At 34.3% G+C, this 20663-nt stretch overlaps 1 protein-coding gene across 1 annotated transcript in view; it reads right to left on the bottom strand.

The window, feature by feature from the left end:
• The window catches only part of IL1RAPL2 (interleukin 1 receptor accessory protein like 2), a 624194-nt gene that overhangs the window by 63281 nt on the left and 540250 nt on the right, over nt 1-20663 (bottom strand). Inside the window, exon 6 of the mRNA XM_066250474.1 lies at nt 15277-15406. Within this exon, the coding sequence (XP_066106571.1) occupies nt 15277-15406 (130 nt within the window). The remainder of the gene's footprint in view (nt 1-15276; nt 15407-20663) is intronic.

Raw genomic sequence — 20663 nt, 5'->3', positions numbered from 1 at the left:
TGCAATGGGATTTCAAAGAAAGTAAACACTATTATTTACTAAATTAGCTATTAAAAGCATGAGAATACTTTGACTAGACAAAAAAAGGGAGAGTTTTCTAAGGAGGGAATATAGAAGAAGGTTATTGGAGAATTGTGAAGCAGACACACTGAAGAGACTGGTTTTAAAATCAAGGATACAAATGAGGGAATCTGGGATATATTACAAGTAACTACAGATAACTCATTCCAAGGATTAACATTGAAGACAAGTTATATGTAAAAGTGAACACTGGGAAAATAAAAAAGGAAATAAATTCAGGTGACAGATGTCACTACCTATAAAAGCTTAATGTAGTTAACACCCATGATTAAAAGAAACACTAGAAAAAGCTCAAAAGTTGTCATTCTCATCCTTAAAACAAGAAAAATTATGAACAAAATAAAAATTAACAACTCTTCTTAAGTTTATCAGAGAGTTGAGGTCATAGGCCAAACTCCTGACCCTAAAACTTGAAGCTGAATGCAAGCTAGAAGCAATTTAGAAGCAAATTCTGAGAATTGCAGTGTCCTGGAGCAGAGAGCCAGGAGCAGCAGCCATTAGCAATAGAAACACTTAAACTGTAATTGATGAGTCAATGTATACCCAAATACTTGAGAGTTAGTCCATGAGATTGAATTTTAAAAGTGCTCCATGCTTTTGTGACTTTTGTTTCTTGGGTCTCAGGCTGAAGATCAGAGAAAGCTTTCCTTATTCTTCTGGTAGGGGAAGAGAAAAGGCAACTATCTTGAAATAAACAAAGAGAACTCTGTCCTCCTGCCTTTAAGGAAACTCCTCACAAGAGCCTAAAAGACTTTGGTTTTACCAAATCAAGTTTACCTGAAGGAAGGAAAATGCCCAATTCTAGCCTTCTCAAGGTTTCCTGTCTCACCTAAGAAGTGGAGGAAAGCCGAGAAGCACTTGTGAAGGTTACAACCTATAAGCACAAGCTAACTGAAAGACTGAAACTTTACCATAGAAAAATAGTATGCTTTCCACCACATCTATCAGGTTCTGTTATGATAACAAGGGCTTTCAAGCTGGAAGAACTGCAAATCTCAGACTCTATTTAAGAAACAATCTCTAGGAAATCCCCTAAAACAATGGGAATATAAACAAGTACTTTCTAGAAAATTTTAGCCTCTTATACCAGCAACTACAGCAAACAGTGGGCACAGCTTAACTCCTAGCCATATAAACATAAAATGTCACACTAAAGGTGTATTATTCATCTTTTACTTGACAAATTATATGTTGCTTTCAACAACAAAAAATAACAACACAAATAGAAGGCATGTTAAAAAGCCAAGAAAAAAAATCTGGAGAGATAATTCAAGTATCAAAATCATATTCAGATATAACACAAATTTTAGAAGTGTTATACTGGGAATATACAATAATTATAATGAATATGTCAAGGCTCTAATGGAAAAGTGAACAAGATTTATCAACTAATAGGTAATGTAACTAGAAAGATGGAAACTCTAGGAAAGAGTAGAAGGAAATGTAAGAAATCAAAACATAGCAACAGAAATAAAGAATGCCTTTCATGGGCTCATCAGTAGACTGTACGTGGCTAAAAATCAAGTGATTGTGAAATTATGTCAATAGAAACACCCTGAACTGGAATAAAAAAAGAGAAAACCATAAAAAAACTGAAACAAAATATCCAAGCACCTGATGGATAATTACTAGAGTATCATACATGTAATAGAAATAGTAAAAAGAGAAGAGACAAATAAATAATAAATAAGTTGAGAATTTTCCAAAGTTAAGAAAAGATACCAAACCACAGATACAAAAAGCTAAGAGAATATTAAGCAGAATGAATACTAAAAAAATTTACCTTGATATACCATATTCTAACTGCAGAGAATCAGAAAAAAAAAAAGAGAAAATCTTGAAAGAATCCAGAAAGAAAAAAAAATTACCTATGGAGGATCAAGAATCAGTAATACATCATATTTCTCTTTAGAAATCAATTAAGCAAGAATAAAATGGGGTGAAATATTTAATATTAAAATAAAACAAGCATCAAATTAGAATACAGCATCTATTTAAATTACCCTTAAAAGTAAAAGAGATATACAGACTTTCTAACAAAACAAAACACTGAGGGAATTTTTTTCCAGTAGACCTGGCTTGCAAGAAATGCTAAAAGAAGTTTTTAAGAGAATATGAAAATAATATAGGTAAGAAATTTTTATCTAAATAATGAAAAAATTGTTAGAGAAATAATAAATGAAGATAAATCATTGTATTTCTATACACAATTGATCTCATAGGTAAGAGTTTATTTAAAATAATATTGGCAATACTAGAAGTTATAAAAAGTTCTGGGCCCTGGCTGGCTGGCTCAGTGGTAGGGCATCAGCCTGGTGTGTAGAAGTACTGGGTTCGATCCTGGTCAGGGCACACAGGAGAAGCACCCATCTGCTTCTCCACCCTTCCCCCTCTCACTTCTCTCTATCTCTCTCTTCCCCTCCAGCAGCCAAGGCTGCACTGGAGCAAGTTGACCCAGGTGCTGAGGATGGCTCCATGGCCTCGCCTCAGGCACTAAAATGGCTCTGGTTGAAATGAGCAGTGCCCCAGATGGGCAGAGCATCACCCCCCAGTGGGTTTGCCAGGTAGATCCCAGTCAGGCATATGCAGGAGTCTGTGCCTCCCAGGTTCTCACTTAAGAAAAATACAAAACAAAACAAAACAAAATGTTCTGAGGATCTTATATATAGCACACTGACTATTATTAATAATATATGGTATACTTGGAAGTTGGTATGAGTATATCTTGACATTCTTACCACATTAAAAAAAGAATTAATTATGTTAACTATGAGAGGTGATGAATGTATTATCTTGATCTTGGTAACAATTCCTTTATATATATATATATATATATATATATATATATATATATATATATATATATATATATATATATATATATAAAATCATCATATTGTATACTTTAAATTATACAATTTTATTTTTCAATTGTTCTTTAACTTTAGTTAAAAATGTGACAAGACGCCTGACCTGTGGTGGCGCAGTGGATGAAGCGTCGACCTGGAAATGCTGAGGTTGCCGGTTCAAAGCCCTGGGCTTGCCCGGTCAAGGCACATATGGGAGTTGGTGCTTCCAGCTCCTCCCCCCTTCTCTCCCTCTGTCTCTCTCTCCTCTCTAAAAATGAATAAATAAAATTAAAAAAAATGTGACAAGAATAGCATACACACATATGTATGTATTTTACTTAGTGAGAGGAGGGGAGGCAGAGAGACAGACTCCTGTATGTGCCCCAACTGGGATTCATCTGGCAAGCCCTCTAGGAGGTGATGCTCTGCCCATCTGGGGCATTGCTCCATTGTTTGGCAACTGAGCTCTTTTTAGCATGTGAGGTGGAGGCCATGGAGCCATCTTCAGTGCCTGGGACCAACTCATTCAAATTGAGCCATGGCTTCAGGAAGATACAAGAGAGAGAAGTGAGAGGGAGATGGGTGGAGAAGCAGATGGGTGCTTTTCCTGTGTGTCCTGGGAATCAAACCCAGGACATCCATATGCGGGGCCAATGCTCTATCACTAAGCCAACCAGCCAGGGCCAGCATCAATATATTTGTGTTTGCAGCGTAAGGGTAAGTAAAATTAACGATATAAAAGATGCAATGCAGGATTTGAGAATACTCTGTTATAAGGTACCTGCACTGACTGTGAAGCAGTACAGTATTATTCGAAAGTGGACTTAGATGATTTGTAAATATATATTTCAAAGTCTATGGATACTCCTAATTTTTTTTTGTTTGGTGACAGAGACAGGGAAAGACAGAGAGATGGACAGATAGCGATAGACAGACAGGAAGGGAGAGAGATGAGAAGCATCAATTCTTCTTTGTGGCACCTTAGTTGTTCATTGATTGCTTTCTCATATGTGCCTTGACAGAGGGGTTACAGCAGATCGAGTGACCCCTTGCTCAAACTAGCAACCTTGGGCTCAAGCTGGTGAGCCTTGCTCAAACCAGATGAGCCTGCAGTCAAGTCGGTGACCTTGAGGTTTTGAACCTGGATCCTCTGCGTTCCAGTCTGACACTCTATCCACTGCACCACTGCCTGGCTTTTTTTTTTTTTTTATTGTTTTCTATTTCATTTAGTTCTGCTCTAATTTTTACTATTTTCTCTCTTCTACTGACTTTGGTTTGCCTTTGTTCTTCTTTTTCTAGTTCTTTTAGATATGATGTCAGATTGTTTACTTGAGATCTCTCTTGTTTCTTGGTTACTAGTTGTGTTTTGATTAATTCAATCTAGATCCAATAGAATTGTGAACAAACTGCCCAAGTCTCTAAAATTCAGGATTCTTTATCTGTAAAATAGTATGAATCTATTTATCTCAGACAACTATCATGAAAATCTTAATGTAATTTAGGATGCCACAATACATTTGCTATCACCTGTGTAGTATAAAAATATGAAGTGGAATCATTATTTTTATTTACTAATTATAGGTTCCAATCTAGAGAAGCTTACTATACAAGACACCGTATTTGAGAATAGCCATCTTAAAGTATGTTTACTAAATAAAGAGATATATAACAAATATTTCTTAAGTAGATTTGAAATATTTTATGCCTAGGTCAACTTTAAGACCCACTGTGGAAATTAAACTGTGAACAGTAGAAATCACCACTCTTCCAAAAATCCTCCTTCAGAGAAGTGACAATTAACACTGCCCAAAAGTAAAACACTATGCTTATGTGTTGACTTTTCCACTGATGGCTTCTTGTGACTTACAAAATCTACACTCATAGACAGGCATGATGAGATTTAAAACTTATTTAAATCAAGTCAAAATGATTGATCAGTGTTTCTTCTTCCAGCAGGATGAGTTTTGGAGGAGGAAAGACATAGTGTCTGTATGTGTGTGTTTGTGTGTGTGTGTGTGTGTGTGTGTGTGTTGCTTTATTTTGGGAATGCCAGAACAGGTGGGTGCTCTAAGGCACTGAAAAAGTTTGGTGGCAAGTTGTCAAAAAGAGCCCATCGTTTTACTTCAACCTGCCTGTAGCTCCAATAATTTCCTTTATACTTTGAGAACAAACTATAAAAAACATGTTCACAGCTCCATCTATTTTTAAAAATTGGTGAGTTATTAAAAGGTTATTTAAAGTCTAAAGATTGACTCACTTTATTTCAAAAAATACAATCTTTTTCATACCTATATCACATCTCCTCTTTTGTTAAGAGCATTTCACTCATTCATAGAGAGAATGTTGAGGTAAAGAGATGGAAACAGAAGGGCAGAAAGTGATGGAGCAAGAATAAGAAAACCAAAAATAAAACCAAAGCCCATATTCAACTTGTAGCCTTTTGCTAATTGAAAGTAAATGAAATTATTTGCATTTTAAGGAGTTTACCCGAAAAACCTCAAGAAAAATTGAATATGTTTTTCAGATCAAGAATTTTAAAATATTTGGTAAACTGCTTTATGGTATTTCTTGAGAAAAAAACACATTAGATATTGATAAGGAGATTTGTGAAATGAAATGTTTAATCCAAATGTTACTTTTCATTGGGGCAAAACAATTGCATTTAAATTCATGCGATTCCCTTCCACAATCAGATGCAATTCACAGCCTTGCAGGCAAGCTTAAAGGCTATTATTTCTTGTTTAATAGAATTGGTCAATGTCTCTGACATTTTTCACTAGCACTGTGGAATACTCACTACCACATTATTTATTCTTTTAAGTTGCCAAGATTCTAGTAAGATTAATAAAGAGGAAATTCTGTAAAGGTATGGGCCTTGGTTGTCCTTCTTACATTGTTTACAACCAAAGACTATCATTTTCATGAACTCTCTTATACCACTTTGGAAGTCTTTGCCATTGAGTTTTAACAGAGGGTCATAAATTAAGAAGTTCTCTCCTAATGATAATTTTCACTGAGTCTTCTCCAAATAATTATTTGAGTTCTCTGAAAAGACATAATAGAGCTTGTAGAGAGCAGCTTGTTGTGATGACTTTAAAATGGTAGATAGGCCTGATCTGTGGTAGCTCAGAGGGTAAACCGTCGACCTGGAATGCTGAGGTCACCAGTTTGAAACCCCAGGCTTGCCTAGTCCAGGCACATATAGGAATTGATGCTTCCTGCTCCTCCCCCCTTCTCTTTCCCTCTCTCTCTCTCTCAAATGAATAAACTAAAAAAAAGTTAAATGGTAGATAAATATAACTAGTAAATTCAATAAAAATAATAAGTAATAAACATAATTTAAAATAAAATATAACCAAAATATGAGCTCAAGCTGGTGAGCCTGCGATCAAGCCGGCAACCTTGGAGTTTTGAACCTGGGTCCTTCTCATCCCAGTCTCATGCTCTATTCATTGCTCCACTGCCTGGTCAGGCTGAAGAAACTTTGGAATGGTGCAGAACACTTACAAATCATGTGCATTAGATAAAAAATATTTGGATGCACCTATGTAGTATTTAATGCATCGTCCATGTGAAGTTCAGAAATCAAGCACCAGCTTGTACAGTGTTGTACTGTTATGCATGGTAAGACAAAACTTTATTATTGTGGTTACTGTTTTCAGCCAGCTAGCTTATGTGCTGTCTCTAACTCCCACTCCCTCTGTAGTTCACTTTTTCATGCTTGCACAAATAGTGTTTGGGCAAACTTATGTAGGATTCAATGCTTGGTAACAAGTGACATTCAGAAACCAAGTATCAGCTTGCACTGTAATGCACTATTGTGTGCAGTATGATAAAATTTAATCTGTTGCATGTTTCTATTTCCAGTTCCCTCTATCTCTCAATGGTATTTTTTTTTAATTTAGTGAGAGAAGGGGAGGCAGAGTCAGACTTCCACATGTGCTCTGACCAGGATCCACGCGGCAAGCCCACTAGGGTGGCATGCTCTTCCCATCTGGTGCCCTTGTTCTGTTGCAACTGGAGCCATTTTTTAGCACCTGACGTGGAGGCCATGAAGCCATCCTCAGTGCCTGGGACAATTCACTTTAATAGAGCCATGGGTGCAGGAGGAGATAAAGAGAGAGAGAGAGAGAGAGAGAGAGAGAGAGAGAGAGAGAGAGAGAGAAAGTGAGAGGGGGAGAGGTGGAGAAGCAGATGGGTGCTTCTCCTGTGTGCCCTGACTGGGAATTGAACTTGGGACATCCATACACTGTGCAGGCGCTCTACCACTGAACCAACTGGCCAGGGCTCAATGGTATTTTTTCACACTTGAACAAATAGTTGTGCATTTATTCTCATGTTTAGAATGTGTCGATATAGGCAAAAAAAAAATTGTGTGTTTTAGTATCACTGTGCTGTAAATTTTAAACCATACAAAATAAACATAAAAATAAACAAAAACATTCTAACCTTCATCAAAAGCAAAAATAATAGTCAAAAGGATAGTAATAGCACTGAAAATAAACAAGTACTAGTGCTTTAAGTTTAAAAGAAACAGTGAGAAAGTGTATCGATAATTTATTATGTACAACAGAAACAAAAAGGTAAAGAAAAAATGTGTTAAGCAGTAGGATAAGGAATATTTAAAACTTGATTTCACTGTAACACCTGGTAGTGAATGATCGCCACAGCCCTTGAGTATTGTATGTCTGAAGTTCTCTCAAATGATGCAATGAAACTTTCCAAACTGACTCATCATTTGCATTCAAAGCATAGCAATCTTATTGAGAAGCCAGTGCAGTTTTTTAAAGATTACGCAATCAAATGAAAAGTCAGAAAATTCAAGTGAATAAAATGACTCGTGACAAATTCCTGCTTTGAGCATCTTATTTAGCTGTCCTTCAAATACTGAAAATGAAAAACAAAAGTTTACTATTAGTGAAGAATTACTACAATCTTGCATCTTAGATATCACTTGGGAAATTTTGCATCCTCAAGCTGCACCAAAACTTGAAGCTTTGGTTATTCAGGGTTTTTTATGGTTCCATATAAACCTGATGATTTTTTGTTCCATGTCTTTAATAAATGACATTGGAATTTTGATGGAAATTGCATTAAATTTGTATATTGTCTTTGGTAATATGGTCATTTTAACTATATTTATTTGTTCTTACTATCTAAGAACAAGAAGTATTTCTCCATTTCGTTGTGTCTTTTTAAATTTCCTTTAATAATGCTTTGTAGTTTTCAGTATATAGGTCTTTTACATTCTTTGTTATGTTTATTCCCAGGTATTTTTTGTTGTTGTTGCAACTATAAAAGGGATTATTTTTTTAAGTTCATTTTCTGAAGTTGCATTGTTGGCATATAAGAAAGCAATAGACTTCTGTATATTAATTTTGTTTCCTGCAACCTTACTATATTGGTCTATTGTTTCTAATACATTTTCTGTGGAGTCTTTGGTGTTTTCTATATACATATCATCTGCATCATCTGCAAAACCTGAAACTTTTACTTCTTCTTTCCCAATATGAATGCCTTTTATTTCTTTCTCTTGTCTGACTGCTCTGGCTAGAACTTCCAGCCCTATGTTGAATAGGATTGGAAAGAGTGGGCAGCCTTGTCTTGTTCCTGATTTTAGAAGAAAAGTTTTCAGTTTTTTACCATTTAGTATGATATTAGCTGATGGTTTGTCATAAATGGCCTTTATTATGTTGAGATATTTTTCTTCTTTACCTATTTCGTTGAGTGTTTTAAACATAAAAGGATGTTTATCGCAGCATTGTTCATGGTGGCCAAGACATGGAAACAACTGAAATGCTCTACAATAGAGGATTGGATAAAGAAGATGTGATACATATATATAATAGAATAATACTCAGCCATAAGAAATTATGGCATAGTGACAATTACAACAACATGGATGAAACGTGATAACATTATACTGTGTGAAATAAGTAGATCAGAAAAAATTAAGAACTATATGATTCCATACATAGGTAGGACACAAAATTGAGACTCATGGAACATAGATAAGAGTGGAGTGGTTACCAGGGGGAAGGGAAGGGAGGCGAGGGAGGGGAGCAGAGGAAGGGAGGGGCATAAAGAGAAACAAATATAAGGTGACTGAAGATGGTTTGAATTTTGGTGATGGGTATACAACATAATCAAATGTCCAAATGATATGGATATGTTTTTTTTCTAAATCTATGTACTCTGACTGCTCAATATCACCCTGTTGAATTTGATTGTATAAATAAAAATAAATTAATTTTAAAAAGGAAAAAAATAACCTTAAAGCTATACCACGTCTGGACAATATTGTTCAGAGAAAAATTGTTGATATGGCCAATGATTTTGAAGAGCAAATTGTATATGGGAAAAAAATAAAAATATTTTGCCTTTCAACTTGATTAATCAACTGATGTAAGTAACCATGTTATTCTACTTTGCTTCATGATGTATACTGGTGACAAAGACTTCAGGGAAGAACAGCTCTTGTCACGATTTACTTGGTTGGATCACTAGTTCAGAGGTATTTGCTGGTAATGCTCTTAATGAGATTTTCAAGTAGAGGGCTTAGGATGGGGAAAGTGCATCAGAGTGTGTATGGATTGAACTATGAGCATGGTTGGACATCACTCAGGGGTAGCTGTGAAAATAAAAAACATTGCACACACAGAAATGTTATCCACACACTGTATGATTCACTGGCAGCATTTAGTTGCAAATAAACCCTCCCTTGAATTAAACATAGTGTTGAATGATGCAGTAAAGATTGTCAATGATATTTGTAGTTGAGGTTTGATCTCCAGACTGTTCCTGACACTATGTAAAAGCATAGATTCACAAACACCAACAATCTCCTTCTTTATACAGAAATGAAGTGGCTCTTAAGAGGAAGGGTTCTTTCATGGCTCTTTGAGCTGAGAATTGAAACAGCTTCTGTAAGAGAAAAACTCTGCATTAGTAGAGTTTTTGTTGGATAAAAAAATGTATGGCCAAGCTTGTATACATGGTGGATATATTCAACTTCTTAAATGAACTGAAGATTTTTCAGGGATTTAGCCCAAACATTTCTATATTAAGATGCATTAAAAAAAAAAACCAAAAAACTTGTTCTTTGGGAAAGTTGCATAAAGGAAGAAAATGTAGAAATTTCCCTACTTTTACAAAGATTTTTGATTGCTGCAAACATCAACTGGAAATTCATATTTAATATAATGAGTTAACATTTAAACACGTTAGTTCAAAACTTTGACCATTATTACCCTGAAAATGAGGATCTCCATAATGGTAACCTTTGGATCACTAACCCATTCATGGAATGTATAAAATCCTGTCCCTTTAGTTATTATGAGAAAGAAAAACTGATAGACTTATATTCTGATATCACTCTGCTGTTCAAACATAAAATGCAATCATGCAATCATGGTCACAATTTGAGATACCACTGGAAGAAGAATATCCATTTCTTGGTTACAAAGCTACTAAAATCTTAATCAAATTTCCTAATACTTGTGTGAAAACACTTTTTTTGACCCTACTACTAATAAAAACCAAACAGAGAAACTGAATGGATGTTAATGCAGTGCCTCATCTCTTGAAAACTAAACTGCACCCTCAGTATCAAGTATTCTTGCAAAGAAGAAACAGCCAAATTTGCACTAGTGTTACTTGAATTAAATATTGATCTGTAGAAATTTCAGTTGTATTCAAGTTATATACTTATTAGTGTTCATCTGGCTATTTTAGGAAGTTTTTATTTTAGAGTATTAAAATTAAAAGATAATGCACAAAACACTAATAATAGTTTTTACTTCTCCCTTAGTAATCCCCAAAATAATTTTCTTCTTTTCACCCATCCCCAAGTGTGAAAAGGTTAAAAACCACTGCTCTATACTGAATATTTGCTCCTACCCTTGTTCATATGTTCAAACCCTGACCCTTAATGTGAGGTATTAGGAGGTGAAGCTTTTGGGAGGTGATTTAAATCATGAGAGCCAAGCTCTAATGGGTAGCATCTATGCCTTTATAATAAAAAAGATTCCAGAGAAAAATCTCTCTTCTACTCTGTGAGAACATGTGAAGGTACAGTGAGAAGACTACCAACTATGAATTGGGACGTGGTTATTTTTCAGCCATTGAATCTGATGGTTCCTTGATCTCAGACTTCCTAGTCTCCAGAACTGTGAGAATTAAATGTACCTTTTAAACCACCCAGATAATGGGATTTTTGATATAGCAGCCCAAGGTGACTAAGACACTACCTTCATAATTTTTTAGTAAATCAAAAATTATTCTTAAAAAATAAAGTATGTATTCAAAAGAATCTAAAAAGGGAGCTAAAACAGTCACATGCATACCTGCTAAATAATCCAGCATCTCCCTGTCTAGTTATCAACCTAAGAAAATAAATATATATGTACATACAAATATATGCATATATATGAATGCTCACAACAGCTTATCTGTGTAAACCAAAATTAAATTTATATTTTAATAAATAACCATAAGCATTTATTTAAGTAAAATATCTACAGCCAGGGAGACACAAGTCCAGGTAGAAACTAAGATTGTGTTCCACCAAAATAAAAGCGAGGCTGCCTTTTGTAATGAAATCTCCCACCCAACTTCCCAACTAAGTCCTTTTTAAATTTAGTGAGGTACCCAAATTGTGCTATTCTGGTTGGATGGAGAGGCCTCAGTTCTTGGTAGAAAGACAGAATCAGGCTTTCTCTTATAATAGTTGAGTCACATAGCTCGAGTGAGCTGAGCTAGAGAAGGAAACAGAGTTCAATATGAGGTTCTACCCGGTATACAAAGCAAGTGAGAAACATTCTCAGCAAATGGTTTCCAGGCTTTTTAAATAAAATTTGAGCCCTTGGTTGACCATGGGGAAGTCATTCCAGTGATAAATTATTTCTTAGAATTCACATCAAATGAATTGTTCTTTTCAGGTTCACATCTGTAATAGCCCCCTAACTGGGAACAACCTAAATGTCCAACAACAATTGAATGAATAATCAAGTGGTCTATATCCATATATTCAAATACTACTCAGCAATAAAAGAGAATGAACTATTTATACATATAGTAAGATAGATGAATCTTAAATAATTGCTTTAAGTAAAACAATGCAAATTAAAAAATATGCAACCTGTATGATTTTATTTATACAAATCTCTAGAAAATGCAAATTTATTTATAGTGTCAGAAAGGTCAGTGTTGTGAAAGAAAGGCAAGAGTGAGGGATGAAAAGTGGACCAAGAAATGTGTGGATGACTGATATATTCACTATTTTGATTATGTGATGGTCTCACAGGCATATACGGACTATACACTTTAACTTGTGTGCTGTTTAATGTATGTCAATTATACCTCAACAAAACTTTATTTTGCCAACTTTAGTCAGTCATGTACAGGAAAAAGGAAATAATTGTCTCCGGCTCATATAACTACTACCTTTGATTAAGAAACGTACCTCTGAGCTTTTTAGTATTGGAAATTTTGCTACTATGTACCATTGTACCTACCATTTGCCCCTCTGAATACCAGTTTATTTTGCTGAATAGGGAAGATAGTCATTAAAGAACTTTTTAAGCAGATACATTGAAAATAATTCTAAACATATAGCTTCTAGAAATGGAGAGAACCAAAGTGTCCTTTGATAGAGGATTGAATAAAGAAGATGTGGTGATGGATGGAGACTTGACTTGGAGTGGTGAACACAAACTATAGTGTACAGATAATATGTTGTAGAATTGTGAACCTAAAACCTGTATAATTTTTTTTGCTAATGTCAGCCAAATGAATTCAATAAAAAAGGGAAAAAGTAATCAGAAATCAAGTTAAAGGGAAAAAGGGGATGTGGTACATATATACTATAGAATACTACTCAGGCATAAAAAGGATGAAATACTGTCATTTTTGACAACATGGATGGACCTTGAGAATATTATGCTAAGTGAAATAAGTAATCCACAAAAAGCTAGAAACCATATGATTTCACTCATATGTGGAATATAAAGTGGAAACTCATACACACAGAAAACAGTATGGTTACAACCAGAGGAAAGAGGGTGGTACAGTCATAAAGTGTAAAGGGGGCTTCAAATACATAATGATGCAAGGTGATTTGACTTTGGGTGGTGGAAACACAATGACACTTATAGTTTATATATCATATAAATATATACTTGAAACCTATATGATCATATTAACCAGTCACCCCAATATATTTAATAAAACTATAATTAAAAATAATTTTAAAAGTTCAGTCACATTAATTTCATAAACCTTAACATGAAATTGGTTGATAGTGTCACTAATTAGGAAATAATGTTTAAGTGGAAACTAATAGTTAAGAACTATTTTCAAATGCTATATTGTTTATTTTTTCTGAACATCTTTTTGTGCTATGCATTAAATGAAAAATTTCTTCAAACATCTTTATTGAGGTATAACTTACATTCCATACAATTCACCCATTAAAAATGTACAATGCTGTTTTTTAGTACATTCACAGATATGCGCAACCACCAGCACAGGAAATTTTGTAATATTTTCATTACTGTGTAAAGAGGCCCCAGACTATTTAATGGGTACAGGGTTCCCTTTTTGGGCAATGAAAATTTTCTGTGATTCGATAGTGGCAGTTGCACAACATTTTGGATATACTCAATTTCATTGAATTGTAGACTTTCAAACAGTGCATCTTATGCTATATTGTATCTACCATACTAAAACTAAAAAATACACTTTAAATTTCTACCCTCATGCTTCTATTTTGCCAGCCCCAAGAAACCACTAATATACTTTCTGTGTCTATATATTTGCTTGTTTTGGACACTACATATAATAAATGAAATAATATAATGTGTGATATTTTGTCGCTGGCTTTTTTCACTGAATGTTTTCAATGTTCATCCATGTTATAGTTTATATTAGTACTTCATTTATTCTCTTATGGATAAATAATATTTTTATTGTATAAATATACAACATTTTATTTATCCATTTACCAGTTTATGGGCATTTCAGTTATTTCCACTTTTTCTCTGTTATGAATAATGTTTCTGTAAATCTTTCTGTATAAGTTTTTATAAAGTTGTATGTTTTGATTGCTTTATTTAATATATCTAAGAGTGGAATTGCTAGTAACTCTGTTTAACCATTTGAGAAACTGCCATATTGTTAGCCAAAGTTGTTGCACCATTTTGCTTTCTCACCAATATTATATGGGGGTGTCGATTTCTCCACATTCTTTCCAACACTTGTTATAATCCTGGTGAATATAAAGTGTTATCACAGGGTTTGATTTTAATTTCATTAATGACTAATTATATCAGGCACATTTTTATGTACCTTCTTCACATAGTCACTATTTTACATAGGCTATCAGCGGTTCATGGGCCCTCAACATTACAAACCTTTAGAGTGGAGTTAGTAAGTCAAAACATAGATAGAAACTGTTGTGGTAGTTGTTATAAATTATAGTTAATCATAGTAAATAATGTAAAGTATACTTGTTCCTTTTATGCCATTATATATTCAATAAAAAGGTGAATTAATACATTTTGACATTAGTCACACTGCAATATTGTACTGGTTTCCACCACATGACTCTTAATAGGATTGGAGGGGAAAGGGTCCCAATTCTTATAGGAATAAGAAATGTTTATTATATGCTACCATGTCTGAAGTCAAAGGCCACCTCAGACTGAGGAAAGAAAAATTACTTATCCCTTATTTGTACAAATGATATCATACAACATTGGATTAGAAAACCAACAAAATAGATGCTTGTACACCAAGAAAGTATCTGTGTAACAAGAGAGTGAAAAGAGGTCCAGGGAGGCACTAACCTGAAAGATCAGTAACTTTCAGTATGAGCATTTGGTATTGGTACTAAAAAACCCCAAAACACTATGCAACAAAAACCAACAGTTATTTTGGTGAGTACTAGCTTGCTATTGCCACAGTAGCTTTACACCTATGACATGTGAAAGTTGTCTGTTCCTAGGGAGAAAAGGAGCATTTGCTAAGTGGTTTGAATCTTTGCTGTGACTGGAAGATATAACAGTGAGCTAAGCTTTGGAAACTTAGAGAATTTTGCTTAGGCAATTTTGAGAAGGTCATTACCTCTCATGCCATATTCTTAGAACCTGAGAAAACCTACTTATATTGGAGGTTTACACATTGTCATTCATTAAGGCAGTCAGTCTCACTCTCTCCACCCAATCAGCTTTTAGAAAATGAAATGGTTTGGAATTGCAATTAAAATCCCTGGAAGAAGCTCTTCTAAGATGTTCCATTGCTTTACCACAAAGACAGCAAAGAAAAATTGGCAATTCAAGTTCTGTACCTTATTTCACCTTCTCTAATGTGACCTGCCAGTTCTTCAATGAACTTCTCCCCTTTCATCCAGTAGATCATTGGTCCAGACTCTCCACTAAATCCAAAGAATGCTTTGCAAGGGATGTTCAGAGGCTTACCTAGAATGACAAAGAAAAAGAAATGAGCAACTGGATGCTGGTTATTGCTGGAAGATAGAAAGAAAGAAAAAAGAACTTTTAACATTCAAGGGAAAATTCAGAAGTGACCCATTTTAAATTCTTCTTCCAATCATCTAATCACACAATGTACATGAGAAAAATAGAATGTTACGAGGGCTTCTGGCAAATTTTAATACCAAGTTTTATTAAAAATCAGAAGGTTAAAAATTCAGTTTCTAAAACTGCTAATGTTTATTGCCTTCCTCCCTGGAACTAATATAAAATAATCAAATGGAAAGAATCCCCTTTTGTTTTTTATGCTTTGTTGAGAGCGTTAATTATTATTTATTTGGAATTGTCTTAGAAGCTAACATTAATCCAGAGTATAGGTTGATATTTGATTGGTAAGAAAACACATAATAGACTATCTACTATTATTAAGATTGCATAGAGAAAAATTGTTGATTATGGCTATCTATTCTAAAAAATGAATAATATAAACCAAAGGGGGAATTTCTTTTAATTACAGAGACTTCTATAAAAAGGACAAGCAGGGAAAACTCAGTCTAATCATATCTTCTATAGTTTTTGTGTCACCAACAGTACTTAAATAATTGTAGGCAATACCTAAGCACTTTTTTATTATTCACCTCTGTGGCTGTAGCTAAAAATTTTTTAAGTTGCAAATTTATTATAAAACACATAAGCAATTATTATTTTTTTGCTGGCATTGATTTTATTTTTTTCTTACAAAATAGATTAGTAAGAGAAGAATGATACAGAGATCACAATTTTGACATTTTTAACAAAGGAATCCTCCAATTCATGAATTGTAATATAGTATGTCATTTTCCTTATAACATGCAATTTTGCCATGGTTGGAACCCTAGATAATGCAATTTGAAAAATATGTTTTTTCCTTGTATAATACATGGTAGTCTTGTTCCTATAACTTTTCTGAGCTATGGAAAATTTTTCATTCTGTTCTTAAATTTATGGAAACTTCAATGTTCTAAGACTAATTTCTTTCTTGTGAACCCTTTCTGTTTAATCACCATGACGAGCAGAAGGCATTTTTGAGTTCCATTTTTACAAAGAAAAAATTTTAATGGGAATAGGGGTCTACATAAGACAATGTGGAAATTAAGAAAACTTCATAAACATGTGGATTCTGGTGAGAAGCTGGACTTACAAGTAACTTGTTTACAAATATACAAGTCTTACAGTGCAAATCTATATCTTAGAAAAAAATAGCATGTTAATAGGATTACTTAATTATTGTCAAAAGCTTTGATGTCATTTTTCATTTTTCTGTTGTAAAAATCTAATAAAACTGAAACAAGATTATTCATTATTGTTTTGAACACACACTTTGTGATATAAACATGTATAATAATGAAAGGCAGCCTTATATAGTGGAAAGTACACTGGACTAAGAGGAGACTTGGATCTTAATTTTAGATCTATTGTGAAAAAAAAAAACAGACTACCTGGCCCTGACTAGATTACCTAACCTTTCATAAAATCATTCTGCATATATGAAATTACAGGGTCTTTTCTATGCATTACTGCTTATCATTTCCATGAAATTGAAGGTATTAAGGAATGTCAAACCATGTGGCAGAAAATCCAAAGACTGTAATAAACATTATTATAAGGAATCTCCATTGATAAAAACTACCAATATATACATTTATACATAAAAATTCTGGTTGTCATTCCTTTGGGCTATGTTGAAAGATGATATCAAATAAAATACCTTTCAGCCTGACCAGATGGTTGTGCAGTAGATAGAGCGTTGGACTGGGACTCAGAGGACCTAGGTTCAAAACCCTGAGGTCGCCTGCCTGAGCATGGGCTCATCTGGCTTGAGCAAGGCTCACCAGCTTGATCCCAAGGTCAGTGGCTCGAGCAAGGGGTCACTCAGTCTGTTGTAGCCCCCCAGTCAAGGTACATATGAGAAAGCAATCGTTGAACAACTAAAGTGCCGCAATGAAGAATTGATGCTTCTCATCTCTCTCCCTTCCTGTCTGTCTATTCCTAACTGTTGCTCTCTCTGTCTCTCTCTGTCTCTGTCACACACACAAAAAAACCCCAAAACAAACAAACAAATAAAAACCTTCCTATGAATCCAGCATGCGACTGCTCAGGCCTAGTTTGATTTTAATAAAGAAAGACAATTATACCAATGTGTAACAAGGGGCTTCCTCAAGGTGGTCTATCAAAAATGACAGTGCCTTCCCTATCTTTGGTATTACACAATGAGTACTAAACATTGCTGCAATTTATCCTAAGAATGTTTGTACTCTCCCATCAGACAAGTTCTGGTTAAATAAATGCAAGAGACAGATATTGCAGTAGTTTAATTTCTACAAATGCTGAAATAATATCTTGAAAGCTTTTGTCAAAGGCCAAAACAAAACCCATCCAACCACCGTACGCCACACTCCGATGAATATCCCCAAAGGACCAGCTGTTGTGCCAAATAGTGAGACTCAATGTGTTCCAAGGAGTAGGCATCTTCTCTTCCAAAAGGTGTGTGAGAGATCTCTGATTGGATTGGACAAATAACTTGAAAAAGAATCTATCCAGGTATTTTTAAAATCTAGGCTATGTGCATGTAACACTTTTATCTATCGTTAGCATCTGTTTGCTACTATATTGTTTCTCCTGCAGACAATTTTCGTCATTCCTATGTTGTTTAATATCCATTCATCTGGCCCTGGACGGTTGGCTCAGTGGTAGAGCGTCGGCCTGGCGTGCGGAAGTCCCGGGTTCGATTCCTGGCCAGGGCACACAGGAGATGCGCCCATCTGCTTCTCCACCCCTCCCCCTCTCCTTCCTCTCTGTCTCTCTCTTCCCCTCCCGAAGCCAAGGCTCCATTGGAGCAAAGATGGCTCAGGCGCTGGGGATGGCTACTTGGCCTCTGCCCCAGGCGCTAGAGTGGCTCTGGTCGCGACAGAGCGACGCCCCGGATAGGCAGAGCATCGCCCTCTGGTGGGTGTGCCAGGTGGATCCCGGTCGGGCGCATGTGGGAGTCTGTCTGACTGCCTCCCCATTTTCAGCTTCAAAAAAATACAAAAAAAAATCCATTCATCTAATAGAGATGATTGATAACATTTTTATCTAAGGGGGACAGTATAGTAGTTCAAAGTCTATCAAAATATGAAAAACATTGTGAGTTTCTCAGTTTTCTGTGTTTCTTACAAGTGAATAGCTTTAGACATGACTCTCTTTTAGGTTTAAACTGCATTACTAATATTTGCTTTATCACTTTCTAAGGTCTAAACAGTAAACAAAACATATGTCTACACAAAGACTTGTATATGAACATTTATAACACCTTTATTTTTAATAGGCAAAAAAATGGAAATAGTCTAAATGATCATCATCAACATTTGAATGGATAATCTGTTACATCATACAATAAAATATTAATCAGGTATGAAAAAGAATGAAGTGTTGATACAAAACAACATAAATATTTTGAGATTTCAAAACAATTATGCTTAAAGAATACAAAAAAGTGCATGCTTTAGATTCTATTTATATGAAATTCTATGAAGTTAAAATTAACCGTTTCTTAAAAATTTAAACATGTCTATATGCCACATAATCCAAAAATTCCATATCAAAGCCTATGTCCATAATAAAAACTTGTACAAAAATATTCATCTCACCTTTATTTGCTTTTTACTGAGGTAAATTGACACATATATTAGTTTTAGCTATATAACATATGATTCAATATTTATATATATTATAAAATGATCACCACACTAATTCTAGTTAACACTAATCACCATACTTAGTTAATTTTTTCTTGTGATAATAACTTTTAACATTTACTCTTAATTTTCATATATTCAATAGTTTTATTAACTATAGTCACCATTCTGTACATTATGTCCCAATGACTTATTTCCTTTATAACTGAAAGTTTATACCTTTTTAAAAAATTTTATTTTATTTATTCATTTTTAAAGAGGAGAGAGAGACAGAGAGGGAGAGAAAGGAGAGAGAGACAGAGAGAGAGAAGGGGGGAGGAGCCAGAAGCATCAACTCCCATATGTGCCTTGACCAGGCAAGCCCAGGGTTTCAAACCGGCGACCTCAGCATTTCCAGGTCAACCATTCAATAGGTTGCCTGTTCATTTTTTAAATATTTTCTTTTGCTGTGCAGAATTTTTTAGTTAGATGTAGTCTTACTTGTTTTTCTTTTGTTGCCTTTGGTTTTGGAGTTATATCTGAAAAATCATTGCCAAGACTGATATCAAGGATCTGACCACCTATATTTCCTTGTAGGAGTTTCATAATTTCAGGTTTTACATTCAAGTCTTTATTCCATTTCATGTTAATTTTTGCATATGGTTTAAGATAGTAGTACAGATTTTTGTTTGTTTGTTTTTGGCTGCATAGTTTTCCTAAAACAATTTATTGAAGAATCTGTCCTTTTCTATTGCATTATTCTTTGCTCCTTTGCCATAAATTAACTGACCATACATATATGTGGGAGTTTATTTCTCGATTCTTTATTCTGTTACATTTATCTATGTGGCTCTTATGCCAATACCTTACTGTTTTGACTGCTATCACTTTGTCATATAGTTTGAAATATGGAAGCATAATCCCTCCAGCTTTGTTCTTGTGTTTCAAAATTGCTTTGGCTATTTTAGTCTCTTGTGGTTTAAGAGAAACCTTAGGAGGATATTTTTCTATTTCTGTGATAAATGACAAACTTTTAGTAGGATTTCATTGAATCTCTATATTGCTTTGGATAGTATGGATATTTTAATAATATTAATTCTTCCAATCTATAAGAATTAATGAACTTTCCATTTATTTGTGTCTTCTTCAATGTTTTAAACAAGTATCTCACATTTTCCAGAGTACAGTTCTTTTACTTCTTTGGTTAAATTTATAGCTAAGTATTTTATTATTTTGATAAAATTGTAAAAAAGATTGCCTTCTTATTTTCTCTTTCTAGTAGTTAATTATTAGTGTATGAAAACAGAACAGATTTTTCTACATTGATTTTGTATACTGAAACTTTACTGAATTTTTTATTCTAACAGTTTTAAATGTTATCTTTAGGGTTTTCCATATATAATGTCATGTCATCTACAAACAGGGACAATTTTTTTATCTCTTTTTCAATATAAATGATTTTTATTTCTCTTTCTTGTCTAATTGCTCTGGCAGGACTTCCCTAAGCATTGTTCAAGGGTCAACCATAAATAATGTTAGTTCTTTTCAGG

This window comes from Saccopteryx bilineata, chromosome X (genome assembly GCF_036850765.1).
Source record: "Saccopteryx bilineata isolate mSacBil1 chromosome X, mSacBil1_pri_phased_curated, whole genome shotgun sequence".
Classification (NCBI taxonomy): domain Eukaryota; kingdom Metazoa; phylum Chordata; class Mammalia; order Chiroptera; family Emballonuridae; genus Saccopteryx; species Saccopteryx bilineata.
The sequence above is the reverse complement of the archived record's forward strand: the minus strand, read 5'-3'. Positions and strand labels throughout refer to the sequence as shown.